Source organism: Athene noctua, unplaced genomic scaffold (genome assembly GCF_965140245.1).
Source record: "Athene noctua unplaced genomic scaffold, bAthNoc1.hap1.1 HAP1_HAP1_scaffold_383, whole genome shotgun sequence".
Lineage (NCBI taxonomy): Eukaryota > Metazoa > Chordata > Aves > Strigiformes > Strigidae > Athene > Athene noctua.
In genome coordinates this window covers 38,302-57,479 of record NW_027437841.1, presented here as the reverse complement: position 1 = coordinate 57,479, position 19,178 = coordinate 38,302, and the positions used below count along the sequence as shown (strand labels likewise).

At 66.7% G+C, this 19,178-nt stretch overlaps 1 protein-coding gene across 1 annotated transcript in view; it reads left to right on the top strand.

Moving 5' to 3' along the window:
- Positions 1 to 19,178, top strand: part of LOC141955663 (ryanodine receptor 1-like) — a gene marked incomplete at its 5' end in the record, with an annotated part of 92,901 nt that overhangs the window by 40,301 nt on the left and 33,422 nt on the right. Inside the window, 14 exon segments of the mRNA XM_074895308.1 lie at positions 1,089 to 1,210; positions 1,525 to 1,574; positions 1,716 to 1,776; positions 4,589 to 4,827; positions 5,771 to 5,852; positions 7,131 to 7,261; positions 8,261 to 8,575; positions 12,324 to 12,564; positions 14,832 to 14,919; positions 15,064 to 15,156; positions 16,524 to 16,538; positions 17,440 to 17,610; positions 17,718 to 17,777; positions 19,006 to 19,143. Of these exon segments, the coding sequence (XP_074751409.1) occupies positions 1,089 to 1,210; positions 1,525 to 1,574; positions 1,716 to 1,776; positions 4,589 to 4,827; positions 5,771 to 5,852; positions 7,131 to 7,261; positions 8,261 to 8,575; positions 12,324 to 12,564; positions 14,832 to 14,919; positions 15,064 to 15,156; positions 16,524 to 16,538; positions 17,440 to 17,610; positions 17,718 to 17,777; positions 19,006 to 19,143 (1,806 nt within the window).

Here is a 19,178-nt window from a genome sequence, read left to right as displayed (position 1 = left end):
TTTGGGGTCCCCATGAGCTGTTTGGGGTCTCTGTGGGGTTTTGGGGTCCCTATGGAGTGTCTGGGCTCCCCTATGGGGTTTTCGGGGTCCCCATGGGCTGTTGGGGGTCCCCATGAGCTGTTTGGGGGTCCCCATGGGATGTTTGGGGTCCCTATGGGGTTTTTGGGGTCCCCATGAGCTGTTTGGGGTCTCTGTGGGGTTTTGGGGTCCCTATGGAGTGTCTGAGCTCCCCTGTGGGGTTTTTGGGGTCCCCAGGAGCTGTTTGGGGTCTCTGTGGGGTTTTGGGGTCCCTATGGAGTGTCTGGGCTCCCCTATGGAGTTTTCGGGGTCCTCATGGGCTGTTGGGGGTCCCCATGGGCTGTTTGGGGTCCCCATGAGCTGTTTGGGGGTCCCCATGGGATGTTTGGGGTCCCTATGGGGTTTTTGGGGTCCCCATGAGCTGTTTGGGGTCTCTGTGGGGTTTTGGGGTCCCTATGGAGTGTCTGAGCTCCCCTGTGGGGTTTTTGGGGTCCCCAGGAGCTGTTTGGGGTCTCTGTGGGGTTTTGGGGTCCCTATGGAGTGTCTGGGCTCCCCTATGGAGTTTTCGGGGTCCTCATGGGCTGTTGGGGGTCCCCATGGGCTGTTTGGGGGTCCCCATGGGATGTTTGGGGTCCCTATCGGGTTTTTGGGGTCCCCATGAGCTGTTTGGGGTCTCTGTGGGGTTTTGGGGGTCTCTATGGGCTGTCCGGGGTCTCTATGGCGTGTTTGGGATCCCAATGCACTGTTTGGGGTTCCTATGGGGTGTTTGGGGTCCCCGTGGGCATTTTGGGGTCCCCTTTGGCGTTCTGGGGTGTCCCTCTGGTCTCCACGTGACCCGTGAGTCCTTGGAACCCCCCTTAAACCATCCTCGGGGTCCCCCGGAGGGGTCAAGGCGTGTCGCGTGTGTGTGTGTCCCCCCCCCTCCCTTTTCAAAGGGCCTTGAGGTCCCCACGGGGTGTCGAGCTTGTTCCTTGGAGAGCCCTTGGGGATACGAAGGGATTTGGGGTCACTTAAGGGGTTTTGGGGGGGGGGGGGACACCCCCAAATCAGTGTGTTTGTGTCCCCCCCAGATCCTGCTGCCCCTCATCAACCAGTACTTCCACAACCACTGCCTCTACTTCCTCTCCACCCCGGCCAAGGTGCTGGGCAGCGGCGGGCACGCCTCCAACAAGGAGAAGGAGATGATCACCAGGTCGGCGGGGGGGGGGGGGACACACCCACCCCCCCACGACACCCCAAAACGCCCCCCCCCCCCCCCCCCAGAAACCCCAAACCTCCATTTGAGGGGGTACCCGGATGTCCCTTCACGCCCCAAGACCCACCCGTGGGGAGCCCGGACCTCGCGGCTCTTTGGGTGATGGGGGGGTGGTTCATCGCGCCCCCCCCCTGACGTTTTCTTGGGTTTGGGGGGGGCCACGCTGGTCAAGGGGACTTGGGGTCCACCCTGTCCCCTGGCTGGGGGTCATGGGGACCCCCCCACTGACACACAACCTGTCCCCACGTCAGCCTTTTCTGCAAGTTGGCCGCGCTCGTGCGCCACCGCGTCTCGCTCTTCGGTAAGGGGACACGGACGGGGACAAACCCCCCCCCCCCCCCGCGCCGTGGGGACACACGCAGGGTTGGGGGGTGACGTGGTGGCACCTGACTGACACCCCCCCCCCCCCCAACTCTGTCCCCGTCCTTGTGTCCCTCCCCAGGGACGGACGCGCCGGCCGTGGTGAACTGCCTGCACATCCTCGCCCGCTCCCTGGACGCCAGGTGGGGGGGGACCCCGGTGTCACCCCGGTCCTGTCCCCGTCCCCGTCGTCCCCTCGGGGACCCCAGTGTCACCCCGGTCCTGTCCCCGTCATTCCCTCGGGGACCCCGGTGTCACCCCGGTGCTGTCCCCGTCCCCGTCGTCCGCTCGGGGACCCCGGTGTCACCACGGTCCTGTCCCCGTAGTCCCCTCGGGGACCCCAGTGTCACCACGGTCCTGTCCCTGTCCCCGTCGTCCACTCGGGGACCCCGGTGTCACCCTGGTGCTGTCCCCGTACCCGTCGTCCGCTCGGGGACCCCGGTGTCACCGCGATCCTGTCCCCGTAGTCCCCTCGGGGACCCCGGTGTCACCGCCATCCTGTCACCATCCCCATCGTCCGCTCGGGGACCCCGGTGTCACCACGGTCCTGTCCCTGTCCCCGTCGTCCACTCGGGGACCCCGGTGTCACCCTGGTGCTGTCCCCGTACCCGTCGTCCGCTCGGGGACCCCGGTGTCGCCCCGGTCCTGTCCCCGTCCCCGTCGTCCCCTCGGGGACCCCGGTGTCACCGCGATCCTGTCCCCGTAGTCCCCTCGGGGACCCCGGTGTCACCGCCATCCTGTCCCCGTCCCCGTCATCCCCACGGGGACCCCGATGTCACCGCCGTCCTGTCCCTGTCCCCATCATCCCTGCGGGGACCCCAGTGTCACCGCAGTCCTGTCCTTGTCCCCACAGGGCCCCCGGTGTCACCACGGTCTTGTCCCCTTCCCCGTCATCCCCACGGGACCCCCGGTGTCACCGTGGTCTTGTCCTCGTCCCCACCATCCCCACAGTCCCCACAGCGTCCTGGTGTCACCATCCCTGTCCCCACTGTGTCCCGGTGCCACCATGATGGCATCTTTGTCTCTGCGGTCCCCCGTGTCCCCATAGTGTCCTGGTGCCACCATGACACCATCCTTGTCCCCCAGTACCTGATGCCACCCCAGTGCCACCCTCATCCCAACGCTAATGAGGCAGCGGCCGTGCCCCCTGTCCCCAACGCTGGCTCCATGTCCCCAGGGTGGTGGCCGTGCCCCATGTCCCCAAGGCCACCTGAGTGTCTCCAGGACAGTGGCCATGCCCTGTGTCCCCAAGGCCACCCACATGTCCCTGGGGCGGTGGCCATGCCCCATGTCCCCAGGACAGTGGCCATTCCCCGTGTCCCCAACATTGCCCACGTGTCCCCAGGGCTGTGACCATGGCCCGTGTCCCCAACGCTGGCAACGTGTCCCTGTGCCCCATGTCCCCAAAGCTGCAGACATGTCCCCGGGGTGGGGCCATGCCCCATGTCCCCAAGGCCATCTGCGTGTCTCCAGGACAGTGGCCATTCCCCATGTCCCCAACACTGCCCACATGTCCCCGGGGCAGTGGCCATGCCCCGTGTCCCCCCGTCCCCACAGTGTCCCCAGGGTGGTGTCCATGCCCCGTGTCCCCAACACTGCCCATGTGTCCCCGTGCCCCGTGTCCCCAAGGCTGCTCACATGTCCCCAGGGTGGTGGCAATGCCCCGTGTCCCCAATGCTGCCCACGTGTCCTCGTGCCCCATGTCCCCAAGGCCACCCACGTGTCCCCAGGGCTCTGACCATGCCCCGTGTCCCCAATTCTTCCCACATGTCCCCAAGGTGGTGGCCACGCCCCATGTCCCCCCATCCTCACCGTGTCCCCGGGGCCGTGGCCACGCCCCATATCCCCAGTGCCACCCACATGTCCTCAGGGCCGTGGCCACGCCCCATATCCCCAGTGCCACCCACATGTCCTCAGGGCCGTGGCCACGCCCCATATCCCCAGTGCCACCCACGTGTCCCCGGGGCCGTGGCCATGCCCCATATCCCCAGTGCCACCCACATGTCCTCAGGGCCGTGGCCATGCCCCGCGTCCCCAGTGCCACCCACATGTCCCCGGGGCCGTGGCCACGCCCCATATCCCCAGTGCCACCCACATGTCCCCGGGGCCGTGGCCACGCCCCATGTCCCCAGTGCCACCCACGTGTCCCCGGGGCCGTGGCCACGCCCCATATCCCCAGTGCCACCCACGTGTCCCCGGGGCCGTGGCCACGCCCCATATCCCCAGTGCCACCCACATGTCCTCAGGGCCGTGGCCACGCCCCATATCCCCAGTGCCACCCACATGTCCCTTGGGGCCGTGGCCACGCCCCATGTCCCCAGTGCCACCCACATGTCCCCGGGGGCCGTGGCCACGCCCCATATCCCCAGTGCCACCCACATGTCCCCGGGGGCCGTGGCCACGCCCCATATCCCCAGTGCCACCCACGTGTCCCCTGGGCCGTGGCCACGCCCCATGTCCCCAGTGCCACCCACATGTCCCCAGGGCCGTGGCCACGCCCCATATCCCCAGTGCCACCCACATGTCCTCAGGGCCGTGGCCATGCCCCATATCCCCAGTGCCACCCACGTGTCCCCGGGGCCGTGGCCATGCCCCATATCCCCAGTGCCACCCACGTGTCCCCGGGGCCGTGGCCACGCCCCATATCCCCAGTGCCACCCACGTGTCCCCTGGGCCGTGGCCACGCCCCATATCCCCAGTGCCACCCACGTGTCCCCGGGGCCGTGGCCACGCCCCATGTCCCCAGTGCCACCCACATGTCCCCGGGGCCGTGGCCACGCCCCATATCCCCAGTGCCACCCACATGTCCTCAGGGCCGTGGCCATGCCCCGCATCCCCAGTGCCACCCACATGTCCTCAGGGCCGTGGCCATGCCCCGCGTCCCCAGTGCCACCCACGTGTCCCCGGGGGCCGTGGCCACGCCCCACGTCCCCAAGGCCACCCGTGTGTCCCCAGGACGGTGATGAAGTCGGGCCCCGAGATCGTCAAGGCGGGGCTGCGCTCCTTCTTCGAGAGCGCGGCCGAGGACATCGAGAAGATGGTGGAGAACCTGAAGCTGGGGAAGGTGACGCAGAGCCGCACCCAGGTGAAGGGCGTGGCCCAGAACATCAACTACACCACGGTGGCGCTTCTGCCCGTCCTCACCTCCCTCTTCGAGCACGTGGCGCAGCACCACTTCGGGGACGACGTCATCCGTGAGCCCCTTGGGGACAGCCGGGGGACACCGTGGGGATGAGGGGGACGCCACGGGGACTGGGGAGGGGGGGACACGGTGGGGACAGGGGGACAGCAAGGGGATGGGGGGACACGGTGGGGATGGGGGGACATGGTGGGGACGGGGGGACACGGTGGGGACACCAAGGGGACAGGGGGACATGGTGGGGATGGGGGGACACTGTGGGGATGACGGGGACACTGTGGGGACGGGGGGACACGGTGGGGATGGGGGGACATGGTGGGGACGGGGGGACATGGTGGGGATGAGGGGGATGCCACGGGGACGGGGGGACACGGTGGGGACAGGGGGACATTGTGGGGACAGGGGGACACGGTGGGGACGGGGGGACACCGTAAGGATGGGGGGACACCGTGGGGATGGGGTGGGGACACGGTGGGGACAGGACAGCTTGGGGACAGGGGCTCAGCAGGGACATGGGGACACATTGGGGACATTTGGGGACGGGGGTGTCAGCAGGGACACGGGGACACGCTGGGGACATTTGGGGACGGGGCGGTCAGCAGGGACACGGGGACACGCTGGGGACATTTGGGGACGGGGGGTGTCAGCAGGGACACGGGGATACGCTGGGGACATTTGGGGACGGGGGGTCAGCAGGGACACGGGGACACGCTGGGGACATTTGGGGACGGGGGTGTCAGCAGGGACACGGGGACACGCTGGGGACATTTAGGAACAGGGGGGGTCAGCAGGGACCTTTGGGGACAAGGGGACACGTTGGGGACAGGACAGCGCGTTGGCGACGGGAAGGTGACAGCATGGGGGGTGCCTGGGAACTGAGGGACACTCTGGGGACAAGGGGGGTGCTGGGGGCAGTTTAGGGGGGCAGGTCCGCCCCCCCCCCCAGGGTGACAGGGCCACCGCAGCCCTGACTGTCCCTTGTCCCCTTGTCCCCGCAGTCGATGACGTCCAGGTGTCCTGTTACCGCATCCTGTGCAGCATCTACTCGCTGGGCACCACCCGGAACCCCTACGTGGAGAGGTGGGGGGCCGGGGGGTGCAGCCCCCCAAAAACCCTCTGCCCGCAGAGCTGGGGGTGCCTATGGGGGGCCCGTGGCCGTGGGGGGCCGGTGGCCGTGGGGTGGCCCTGGGGTACCGATTCCTGGGGGGGTGTCTCTGGATCTGGGGGGGCCCGTGGATCTGGGGAGGCCCCATGGATTTGGGGTGCTGTGGGGTGTCGTGGGGTGCTGTGGGGTGCTATGGGGTGGCCTGTGGGGTGCTATGGGGGGCTGTGAGGTGTCGTGGGGTGCTGTGGGGTGACATGGGGGGCTGTGGGGTGCCATGGGGTGGCCTGTGGGGTGCTATGGGGTGCTGTGAGGTGTCGTGGGGTGCCATGGGGTGGCTGGTGGGGTGCTATGGGGTGCTGTGGGGTGTCGTGGGGTGCTGTGGGGTGACATGGGGGGCTGTGGGGTGCCATGGGGTGGCCTGTGGGGTGCTATGGGGGGCTGTGAGGTGTCGTGGGGTGCTGTGGGGTGCCATGGGGTGGCCGGTGGGGTGCTATGGGGTGCTGTGTGGTGTCGTGGGGTGCTGTGGGGTGCTATGGGGTGGCCTGTGGGGTGCTATGGGTTGCTGTGAGGTGTCGTGGGGTGCTGTGGGGTGACATGGGGTGGCTGGTGGGGTGCTATGGGGTGCTGTGAGGTGTCGTGGGGTGCTGTGGGGTGACATGGGGGGCTGTGGGGTGCCATGGGGTGGCCTGTGGTGTGCTATGGGGGGCTGTGAGGTGTCGTGGGGTGCTGTGGGGTGCTATGGGGTGGCCTGTGGGGTGCTATGGGGTGCTGTGAGGTGTCGTGGGGTGCTGTGGGGTGACATGGGGGGCTGTGGGGTGCCATGGGGTGGCCTGTGGGGTGCTGTGGGTTGCTGTGAGGTGCAGTGGGGTGCCATGGGGTGATCTGTGGGGTGCTGTGGGGTGACATGGGGGGCTGTGGGGTGCTATGGGGTGCTGTGAGGTGCAGTGGGGTGCCATGGGGTGATCTGTGGGGGGCTGTGGGGTGACATGGGGGGCTGTGGGGTGCCATGGGGTGGCCTGTGGGGTGCTATGGGGGGCTGTGAGGTGTCGTGGGGTGACCCGTGGGGTGCTGTGGGGTGACATGGGGGGCTATGGGGTGCTGTGGGGTGCCATGGAGTGCCATGGGATGCTGTGGGGTGCCATGGTGTGGCCTGTGAGGTGCAGTGGGGTGCCATGGGGTGACCCGTGGGGTGCAGTGGGGTGCCATGGGGTGAGCCGTGGGGCGCCGTGGGGTGACGCCGGCCGTGCCCGCAGGCAGCGCCCGGCGCTGGGGGAGTGCCTGGCCCGCCTGGCCGCCGCCATGCCCGTGGCCTTCCTGGAGCCGCGGCTCAACGAGTTCAACCCCTGCTCCGTGTACAGCACCAAGTCCCACCGCGAGCGGGCCAGTGAGTGCGGGGGGGGCCCCCGGACCCCCAAGTCCCCCCATGTGTGTGTGTGTCCCCCCCCCCCCACCCCCCGGGTCCCCAGGGGGGCTGCCCCGTCACACACCCCTCCAGGATAAACCCTGTTCGCCCCCCGCTTCGGGGTGCTCCCCCCCCCGGCCCCGATGCCCCCAACGTGTCCCCAGCTTTGGGACACCCCCAGTGCCCCCCATGACAGCTCCAGAGTCGGGGTGCCCTGATGATGCCCCCCAATGGCCCTGGGGTTGGGGTGTCCCCCCCATCTCCGTTGTCCCCCTCGTTTGTCCCCATTTTGGGGTCCCCCCCATCTCCACTGTCCCCCTCATTTGTCCCCATTTTGGGGTCCCCCCCCATCTCCGTTGTCCCCCTCGTTTGTCCCCACTTCGGGGTCCCCCCCCATCTCCACTGTCCCCCTCATTTGTCCCCGTTTCGGGGTCCCCCCCCATCTCCGTTGTCCCCCTCGTTTGTCCCCGTTTCGGGGTCCCCCCCCATCTCCACTGTCCCCCTCATTTGTCCCCGTTTCGGGGTCCCCCCCCCCATCTCCGTTGTCCCCCTCGTTTGTCCCCGTTTCGGGGTCCCCCCCCCCATCTCCGTTGTCCCCCTCGTTTGTCCCCGTTTCAGGGTCCCCCCCCATCTCCGTTGTCCCCCTCGTTTGTCCCCACTTCGGGGTCCCCCCCCATCTCCACTGTCCCCCTCATTTGTCCCCACTTCGGTGTCCCCCCCCATCTCCACTGTCCCCCTCGTTTGTCCCCGTTTCGGGGTCCCCCCCATCTCCACTGCCCAGACACCCCTAAATCTCCCCCACTCCAGGCTACCCCAATGCCCCCCAACACCCCCTTGCCCCCAACCCCCTCTCCCAGCCCCACATCCCCACCCCACCCCCCCATACATTGGGGTCCCCCCAGCCCCTCCCCACGCAGTACCCGCCGCCCCCCAACCTCAGCATCACCCCCCCCCCCCCCCCCCGCCGTGTCCCCGCCGCAGTTTTGGGGCTCCCCAGCCGGGTGGAGGAGATGTGCCCCGACATCCCCGACCTGGAGCGGCTGATGCGAGACATTGGGGGGCTGGCGGAATCGGGGGCCCGTTACACCGAGATGCCCCACGTCATCGAGGTGACCCTCCCCATGCTCTGCAACTACTTGCCACGCTGGTGGGAACGTGGCCCCGATACCGTAGCCCAGGGCCCGTGGGCCACCGCCGTCACCGGCCAACACCTCAACGCCCTCCTGGGCAACATCCTGCGCATCGTGGTCAACAACCTGGGCATCGACGAGGCCTCCTGGATGAAACGCCTGGCAGGTGGGCGCTGGTGGCCCTGGGTGGCTCTTGGGATGGTGCTGGTGGCCCCAAGATGGCGCTGGTGGCCCCAAGATGGCGCTGGTGGCCCTGGGTGGTCACAATATGGGGCTGGTGGCCCTGGGTGGCTCTTGGGATGGCGCTGGTGGCCCCAAGATGGCGCTGGTGGCCCTGGGTGGGTCTTGGGATGGTGCTGGTGGCCCCAAGATGGCGCTGGTGGCCCTGGGTGGCTCTTGGGATGGTGCTGGAGGCCCTGGGTGGTCCCAATATGGGGCTGGTGGTCCTGGGTGGCTCTTGGGATGGTGCTGGTGGCCCCAAGATGGCACTGGTGGCCCTGGGTGGTCACAATATGGGGCTGGTGGTCCTGGGTGGCTCTTGGGATGGTGCTGGTGGCCCCAAGATGGCGCTGGTGGCCCTGGGTGGTCCCAATATGGGGCTGGTGGTCCTGGGTGGCTCTTGGGATGGTGCTGGTGGCCCCAAGATGGCGCTGGTGGCCCTGGGTGGTCACAATATGGGGCTGGTGGCCCTGGGTGGCTCTTGGGATGGTGCTGGTGGCCCCAAGATGGCGCTGGTGGCCCTGGGTGGTCCCAATATGGGGCTGGTGGCCCTGGGTGGCTCTTGGGATGGTGCTGGTGGCCCCAAGATGGCGCTGGTGGCCCTCGGTGGCTCTTGGGATGGTGCTGGAGGCCCTGGGTGGTCCCAATATGGGGCTGGTGGTCCTGGGTGGCTCTTGGGATGGTGCTGGTGGCCCCAAGATGGCGCTGGTGGCCCTGGGTGGTCACAATATGGGGCTGGTGGCCCTGGGTGGCTCTTGGGATGGTGCTGGTGGCCCCAAGATGGCGCTGGTGGCCCTGGGTGGCTCTTGGGATGGTGCTGGTGGCCCCAAGATGGCGCTGGTGGCCCTGGGTGGCTCTTGGGTTGGTGCTGGTGGCCCTGGGTGGTCACAGGATGGTGCTGGTGCCCTGGGTGGCTCTTGGGATGGTGCTGGTGGCCCTGGGTGGTCCCAGGATGGCGCTGGTGGCCCTGAGTGGCTCTTGGAATGGTGCTGGTGGCCCCAAGATGGCGCTGGTGGCCCTGGGTGGTCCCAATATGGGGCTGGTGGCCCTGGGTGGCTCTTGGGATGGTGCTGGTGGCCCCAAGATGGTGCTGGTGGCCCTGAGTGGCTCTTAGGTTGGTGCTGGTGGCCCTGGGTGGTTCTTGGGATGGTGCTGGAGGCCCTGGGTGGTCACAGGATGGTGCTGGTGGCCCTCGGTGGCTCTTGGGATGGTGCTGGTGGTCCTGGGTGGTCACAATATGGGGCTGCTGGCCCTGGGTGGCTCTTGGGATGGCGCTGGTGGTCCTGGGTGGCCCCAAGATGGCGCTGGTGGCCCTCGGTGGCTCTTGGGATGGTGCTGGTGGACATGGGTGGTCCCAGGGAGGTTTTGGTGGCCCTGGGTGGTCCCTCAGATGATGCTGGTGGCTCTAAGTGGTCCCAGGAAGGTTCTGGTGGCCCTGGGTGGTCCCAGGGAGGTTTTGGTGGCCCTGGGTGGTCCCTCAGATGACGCTGGTGGCTCTAAGTGGTCCCAGGAAGGTTCTGGTGGCCCTGGGTGGTCCCAGGGAGGTTTTGGTGGCCCTGAGTGGTCCCAGGAAGGTTCTGGTGGCCCTGGGTTGTCCCTCAGATGACGCCGGTGGCTCTAAGTGGTCCCAGGAGGGTTCTGGTGGCCCTAGGTGGTCCCTCAGATGACGCTGGTGGCCCTGAGCGGTCCCAGGAGGGTTTTGGTGGCCCTGGGTGGTCCTTCAGATGACGCCGGTGGCTCTAAGTGGTCCCAGGGCGGTGCTGGTGGCCCTGAGTGGTCCCAGGAAGGTTCTGGTGGCCCTGGGTTGTCCCTCAGATGACGCCGGTGGCTCTAAGTGGTCCCAGGAGGGTTCTGGTGGCCCTGGGTGGTCCCTCAGATGACGCTGGTGGCTCTAAGTGGTCCCAGGAAGGTTCTGGTGGCCCTGGGTGGTCCCAGGGAGGTTTTGGTGGCCCTGAGTGGTCCCAGGAAGGTTCTGGTGGCCCTGGGTTGTCCCTCAGATGACGCCGGTGGCTCTAAGTGGTCCCAGGAGGGTTCTGGTGGCCCTAGGTGGTCCCTCAGATGACGCTGGTGGCCCTGAGCGGTCCCAGGAGGGTTTTGGTGGCCCTGGGTGGTCCTTCAGATGACGCCGGTGGCTCTAAGTGGTCCCAGGGCGGTGCTGGTGGCCCTGAGTGGTCCCAGGAAGGTTCTGGTGGCCCTGGGTTGTCCCTCAGATGATGCCGGTGGCTCTAAGTGGTCCCAGGAGGGTTCTGGTGGCCCTGGGTGGTCCCTCAGATGATGCTGGTGGCTCTAAGTGGTCCCAGGAGGGTTCTGGTGGCCCTAGGTGGTCCCTCAGATGACGCTGGTGGCCCTGAGCGGTCCCAGGAGGGTTTTGGTGGCCCTGGGTGGTCCCTCAGATGACGCCGGTGGCTCTAAGTGGTCCCAGGGCAGTGCTGGTGGCCCTAAGCGGTCCCAGGAAGGTTCTGGTGGCCCCGGGTGGTCCTTCAGATGACGCCGGTGGCTCTAAGTGGTCCCAGGAGGGTTCTGGTGGCCCCGGGTGGTCCCTCAGATGACGCTGGTGGCTCTAAGTGGTCCCAGGAAGGTTCTGGTGGCCCTGGGTGGTCCCAGGGAGGTTTTGGTGGCCCTGGGTGGTCCCTCAGATGATGCTGGTGGCTCTAAGTGGTCCCAGGAAGGTTCTGGTGGCCCTGGGTGGTCCCAGGGAGGTTTTGGTGGCCCTGAGCGGTCCCAGGAAGGTTCTGGTGGCCCTGGGTTGTCCCTCAGATGACGCCGGTGGCTCTAAGTGGTCCCAGGAGGGTTCTGGTGGCCCTGGGTGGTCCCTCAGATGATGCTGGTGGCTCTAAGTGGTCCCAGGAGGGTTCTGGTGGCCCTAGGTGGTCCCTCAGATGACGCTGGTGGCCCTGAGCGGTCCCAGGAGGGTTTTGGTGGCCCTGGGTGGTCCCTCAGATGACGCCGGTGGCTCTAAGTGGTCCCAGGGCGGTGCTGGTGGCCCTAAGCGGTCCCAGGAAGGTTCTGGTGGCCCCGGGTGGTCCTTCAGATGACGCCGGTGGCTCTAAGTGGTCCCAGGAGGGTTCTGGTGGCCCCGGGTGGTCCCTCAGATGACGCTGGTGGCTCTAAGTGGTCCCAGGAAGGTTCTGGTGGCCCTGGGTGGTCCCAGGGAGGTTTTGGTGGCCCTGGGTGGTCCCTCAGATGACGCTGGTGGCTCTAAGTGGTCCCAGGAAGGTTCTGGTGGCCCTGGGTGGTCCCAGGGAGGTTTTGGTGGCCCTGAGCGGTCCCAGGAAGGTTCTGGTGGCCCTGGGTTGTCCCTCAGATGACGCCGGTGGCTCTAAGTGGTCCCAGGAGGGTTCTGGTGGCCCTAGGTGGTCCCTCAGATGATGCTGGTGGCTCTAAGTGGTCCCAGGAGGGTTCTGGTGGCCCTAGGTGGTCCCTCAGATGACGCTGGTGGCCCTGAGCGGTCCCAGGAGGGTTTTGGTGGCCCTGGGTGGTCCCTCAGATGACGCCGGTGGCTCTAAGTGGTCCCAGGGCGGTGCTGGTGGCCCTAAGCGGTCCCAGAAAGGTTCTGGTGGCCCCGGGTGGTCCTTCAGATGACGCCGGTGGCTCTAAGTGGTCCCAGGAGGGTTCTGGTGGCCCCGGGTGGTTTTAAGGGGTGTGGGGCCATCCCCCGGGCGCGTCCCTTGGCTACAGCCACGCCCCCCCGGCAGTGTTCGCCCAGCCCATCGTCAGCAAAGCGAAGCCGGAGCTGCTGCGCTCCCACTTCATCCCCACCATGGAGAAGCTGAAGAAGCGGGCGGGGAAGGTGGTGGCCGAGGAGGAGCAGCTGCGCATGGAGGCCAAGGCCGAGGGCGAGGACGCCGAGCTGCTGATCCGCGACGAGTTCGCCGTCCTCTGCCGCGACCTCTACGCGCTCTACCCCCTCCTCATCCGCTACGTGGACAACAGCCGGTGAGGGCGGGGAGGGAGGGGGACGCGGGGTGGGGTGAGGGGGAGGACGGGGACATCGTGGTGGTGGCCGTGGGGGTACGGTGGCGGTGGAGGACGAAGGGACCTGCTGGTGGTGGTTATGGGGAATCGGGGGTGGTGGCTGTGGGGAGGTGGTGGTGGCCACGGGGATTCACTGATGGTGGCCGTGGGGATTTAGTGATGGTGGCCATGGGGATCCACTGATGGTGGCCATGGGGATTTAGTGATGGTGGCCATGGGGACCCACTGATGGTGGCCATGGGGATTTAGTGATGGTGGCCACGGGGATTCACTGATGGTGGCCGTGGGGATTTAGTGATGGTGGCCATGGGGATTTAGTGATGGTGGCCACGGGGACCCACTGATGGTGGCCATGGGGATTTAGTGATGGTGGCCATGGGGATTTAGTGATGGTGGCCACGGGGACCCACTGATGGTGGCCATGGGGATTTAGTGATGGTGGCCATGGGGATTTAGTGATGGTGGCCACGGGGACCCACTGATGGTGGCCATGGGGATTTAGTGATGGTGGCCACGGGGATTCACTGATGGTGGCCGTGGGGATTTAGTGATGGTGGCCATGGGGATTTAGTGATGGTGGCCACGGGGACCCACTGATGGTGGCCATGGGGATTTAGTGATGGTGGCCATGGGGACCCACTGATGGTGGCCATGGGGATTTAGTGATGGTGGCCACGAGGACCCACTGATGGTGGCCATGGGGATTTAGTGATGGTGGCCATGGGGATCCACTGATGGTGGCCATGGGGATTTAGTGATGGTGGCCATGGGGATCCACTGATGGTGGCCATGGGGATTTAGTGATGGTGGCCACGAGGACCCACTGATGGTGGCCATGGGGATTTAGTGATGGTGGCCACGGGGACCCACTGATGGTGGCCATGGGGATTTAGTGATGGTGGCCACGGGGATTCACTGATGGTGGCCATGGGGATTTAGTGATGGTGGCCACGGGGACCCACTGATGGTGGCCATGTGGATTTTGTGATGGTGGCCACGGGGATTCACTGATGGTGGCCATGGGGATTTAGTGATGGTGGCCACGGGGACCCACTGATGGTGGCCATGGAGATTTAGTGATGGTGGCCATGGGGACCCACTGATGGTGGCCGTGGGGATTTAGTGATGGTGGCCACGGGGACCCACTGATGGTGGCCATGGGGATTTAGTGATGGTGGCCATGGGGACCCACTGATGGTGGCCGTGGGGATTTAGTGATGGTGGCCACGGGGACCCACTGATGGTGGCCATGGGGATTTAGTGATGGTGGCCATGGGGATTTAGTGATGGTGGCCACGGGGACCCACTGATGGTGGCCGTGGGGATTTAGTGATGGTGGCCATGGGGACCCACTGATGGTGGCCATGGGGATTTAGTGATGGTGGCCACGGGGACCCACTGATGGTGGCCATGGGGATTCACTGATGGTGGCCATGGGGATTTAGTGATGGTGGCCACGGGGACCCACTGATGGTGGCCGTGGGGATTTAGTGATGGTGGCCACGGACACCCACTGATGGTGGCCATGGGGATTCACTGATGGTGGCCATGGGGACTCACTGATGGTGGCCATGGGGATTTAGTGATGGTGGCCACGGGGACCCACTGATGGTGGCCATGGGGATTTAGTGATGGTGGCCATGGGGATCCACTGATGGTGGCCATGGGGATCCACTGATGGTGGCCATGGGGATTTAGTGATGGTGGCCACGAGGACCCACTGATGGTGGCCATGGGGATTTAGTGATGGTGGCCACGGGGACCCACTGATGGTGGCCATGGGGATTTAGTGATGGTGGCCATGGGGACCCACCGATGGTGGCCATGGGGATTTAGTGATGGTGGCCATGGGGACCCACTGATGGTGGCCATGGGGATTTAGTGATGGTGGCCATGAGGACCCACTGATGGTGGCCATGGAGATTTACTGATGGTGGCCACAAGGACCCATTGGTGTTGGCTGTGGGGATCCACTGATGGTGGCCACAGGGATTCACTGATGGTGGCCATGGCGAGCCACTGATGGTGGCCACAGGGACCCACTGATGGTGGCCATGGGGATCCACCAATGGTTGCCATGGGGATCCACTGATGTTGGCCATGGGGATCCACCAATGGTGGCCACGAGGACCCACTGATGTTGGCCACGGGGACCCACTGATGTTGGCCACGGGGATCCACTGATGGTGGCCACGAGGACCCACTGATGGTGGCCACGTGTCCGGCAGGGCCAAGTGGTTGACGGAGCCCAACGAGGACGCGGAGGAGCTGTTCCGCATGGTCGGGGAGGTCTTCATCTACTGGTCCAAGTCCCACGTGAGTGGGGGACACAGATCGGGGGCAGGGGGACACGGGGTGGGGGGCGGGGACAGCGCTGCCTGGAGGGGCTCGGTTTGGGGGTTCAGGGGACCCAGTGGGGGGGGGTGTCACTCAGCCCTTTGTGTGTCCCCCCCCCGGCAGAATTTCAAGCGTGAGGAGCAGAACTTCGTGGTGCAGAACGAGATCAACAACATGTCCTTCCTCACCGCCGACAGCAAGAGCAAGATGGCCAAGGTTGGGGGGCAAGGGGGGGGGCGTGGCACCCCCAGACCCCCCTCGTCCTGCACCTCCCACCCACCCGGCACCCCAATCCTGTGCATGGGGGGTGTCCACCTGACCCTAAGTTTGCCTGGCACCCCCAAACGCCTCCCCAGTGCAGGGGGCTCCGTCCCTCCCAGCATCCTTCGTATGCCCCGGGACCCCGAAAACACCCCAAAACCCACCCGCTGCCCCCCAACCCCGGGCACCTCCACCCCTCCCAGCACCCCGGCACCCCTAAAACACCCCAAAACCCACCGCTGCCCCCCAATCCCGGGCACCTCCACCCCTCCCAGCACCCCGGCACCCCTAAAACACCCCAAAACCCACCCGCTGCCCCCCAACCCCGGGCACCTCCATCCCTCCCAGCACCCCGGGACCCCTAAAACACCCCAAAACCCACCCGCTGCCCCCCAACCCCGGGCACCTCCACCCCTCCCAGCACCCCGGGACCCCTAAAACACCCCAAAACCCACCCGCTGCCCCCCAACCCCGGGCACCTCCACCCCTCCCAGCACCCTGGGACCCCGAAAACACCCCAAAACCCACCCGCTGCCCCCCAACCCCGGGCACCTCCACCCCTCCCAGCACCCCGGCACCCCTAAAACACCCCAAAACCCACCCGCTGCCCCCAACCCCGGGCACCTCCACCCCTCCCAGCACCCCAGGACCCCTAAAACACCCCAAAACCCACCCGCTGCCCCCCAACCCCGGGCACCTCCATCCCTCCCAGCACCCCGGGACCACTAAAACACCCCAAAACCCACCCGCTGCCCCCCAACCCCGGGCACCTCCACCCCTCCCAGCACCCTGAGACCCCTAAACCACCCCAAAACCCACCCGCTGCCCCCCAACCCCGGGCACCTCCACCCCTCCCAGCACCCTGAGACCCCTAAACCACCCCAAAACCCACCTGCTGCCCCCCAACCCCAGGCACCTCCACCCCTCCCAGCACCCTGAGACCCCTAAAACACCCCAAAACCCACCCGCTGCCCCCCAACCCCGGGCACCTCCACCCCTCCCAGCACCCTGGGACCCCTAAAACACCCCAAAACCCACCCGCTGCCCCCCAACCCTGGGCACCTCCACCCCTCCCAGCACCCCGGGACCCCTAAAACACCCCAAAACCCACCCGCTGCCCCCCAACCCCGGGCACCTCCACCCCTCCCAGCACCCTGAGACCCCTAAAACACCCCAAAACCCACCGCTGCCCCCCAACCCCTCCTGCTGCCCCCCCAACCCCTCCTGCTGCCCCCCGAGCCCCCCGCTTCCGCCCCCAGGGACGTGGGGACCTAACGCTGTCTCTTCTCTCCTGCCCTTGGCTGCGGGTGCTGGCACCTTAGTCCGGAGATGGCCAGGTTAGCGGCGCCACGCTGCGTGGGGAGGGGGCCCCAGGGACCCCCGGGGGTCCTGCCCCTCGGGGTCACCGCTGATGGGACCCCCAGGATCCCCCAGGGACCTGCTCTATGGGGCCACCTTGGTTGGGACCCCCAAGGTCATCCTGGGGTCGTGCTCTATGGGGCCACCTTGGTTGGGACCCCCAAGGTCATCCTGGGGTCGTGCTCTATGGGGCCACCTCGGTTGGGACCCCCAAGGTCATCCTGGGGTCATGCTCTATGGGGCCACCTCGGTTGGGACCCCCAAGGTCATCCTGGGGTCGTGCTCTATGGGGCCACCTCGGTTGGGACCCCCAAGGTCATCCTGGGGTCATGCTCTATGGGGCCACCTCGGTTGGGACCCCCAAGACCCTCCCAGGATCTTGCTCTATGGGGCCACCACAAGCTGGGACCCCCAAGGTCATCCTGGGGTCGTGCTCTATGGGTCCACCACAACTGGGACCCCCAAGGTCATCCTGGGGTTGTGCTCTGTGGGGCCACCTCGGTTGGGACCCCCAGGACCCTCCAGGGACCTGCACTATGGGGCCACCACGACAGGGACCCCCAAGGCCATCCTGGTCTCCTGCCCCACGGGGTCACATCTGGGACCTCTTGGGGCCGCTGGAGCCGTGTGGCACCTGGGTCCTGGCCCTCATGTCCCCAGTCCCTGTGCCATGGGCACAGGGATCCGGGAGCCGATGTCCCCAACCTTACTGGGGGACACGTCCCCGGGGACAAGGGGGTCCCGGTGTTGATGTCCCTCATCCTTACGCCGTGGGGGTCCCACCATCGATTGTCCCCGTGCCGTGGGACTCCTGTCCCCGACCGCCGTCCCCTGGCCCGGCGGGTGGTGGCCCTGACGCCCCCGTCCCTGTCCCCGCAGGGGGGTGGCTCGGAGCAGGAGCGGACCAAGAAGAAGCGCCGTGGGGACCGGTACTCGGTCCAGACCTCCCTCATCGTGGCCACGCTGAAGAAGATGCTGCCCATCGGCCTCAACATGTGCTCGCCCACCGACCAGGAGCTCATCGCCCTGGCCAAGAGCCGCTACGCCCTGGTGCGTGGGCAGCTGGGGACAGTTCTCGGCGTTGGGGACAGTCCCCGGGGTTGGGGACAGCTCCTGACGTCACCCTGTCCTGGGTGTGTCCCCCCCTGCCCCTGCAGAAGGACACGGACGAGGAGGTGCGGGAGTTCCTCAACAACAACCTGCACCTGCAGGACAAGGTGAGGTGGCCCGTCCCCACCGCGTGTCCCCCCGCCCTGTCCCCACCGTGTCCCCCCGCATCCCCGTGGTCCCCACGTCCTTGTGATGCCTGTGGTCCCCGTGGTCATCGCAGTGCCCATATTCCTGTGGTCCTCGTGGTCCCCACATGTCCTGCTCCGTGGTCCCCATGTCCCCAGACCATGGTCCCCATGTTCCCCTGGTCCTCATGGTGCCTGTGTCCCCGTGGCCCTTGTGGTCCCCACCACGTCCCCATGGTCCTTGTGGTCCCCATGCCCCCATGGTCCTTGCGGTGCCCGTGTCTCCGTGGTCCTTGTGGTCCCCACCGTGCCCCATGATCCTTGTGGTCCCCATGGTCCTTGCGGTGCCCGTGTCTCCGTGGTCCTTGTGGTCCCCACCATGTCCCCATGTTCCCCATGTCCCCCACCACATCCCCCTGTTCCACGTGGTGCCCGTGTCCCCGTGGTCCTTGTGGTCCCCATGTCCCCATGGTCCTTGTGGTCCCCACTGTGTCCCCGTGGTCGTTGTGGTCCCCATGTCCTCATGGTCCTTGTGGTGCCCGTGTCCCCATGGTCCTTGTGGTCCCCATGTCCCCCTGGTCCTTGCGGTGCCTGTGTCCCCATGGTCCTTGTGGTCCCCACCGTGTCCCCATGGTCCCCATGTCCCCCACCACATCCCCCTGTTCCACGTGGTGCCCGTGTCCCCATGGTCCTTGTGGTCCCCATGTCCCCATGGTCCTTGCGGTGTCCATGTCCCCGTGGTCCTTGTGGTCCCCACCGTGTCCCCATGGTCCCCATGTCCCCCACCACACCCCCCTGGTCCTTGTGGTCCCCACCGTGCCCCATGGTCCTTGTGGTCCCCATGGTCCTTGCGGTGCCCGTGTCCCCGTGGTCCTTGTGGTCCCCATGTCCCCATGGTCCTTGCGGTGCCCGTGTCCCCGTGGTCCTTGTGGTCCCCATGTCCCCATGGTCCTTGCAGTGCCCGTGGTCCTTGTGGTCCCCACTGTGTCCCCGTGGTCCTTGCGGTCCCCACCGTGTCCCCATGGTCCCCATGTCCCCCACCGCATCCCCCCGTTCCACGTGGTGCCCGTGTCCCCATGGTCCTCGTGGTCCCGACGGTGCTGGTGTCCCCCTGCTCCCTGCGATGCCTGTACCCCCGCGGTCCCCAGGCCCCCCCCCCACCACCACCACCACCACGTCCCCGTGGTCACCGTGTCCCCCGTGTCCCCAGTGCGAGAACAACTCGTCCATGCGGTGGCAGATGGCCCTGTACCGCGAGATGGCCGGCAAGGCCGAGGACTCCGACAGCCCCGAGAAGATCGTCCGGAGGGTGCAGGAGGTGTCGGCTGTGCTCTACCACCTCGAGCAGGTCGGGGGGGGGGGGGGGGGGGTCCCCTGATACTC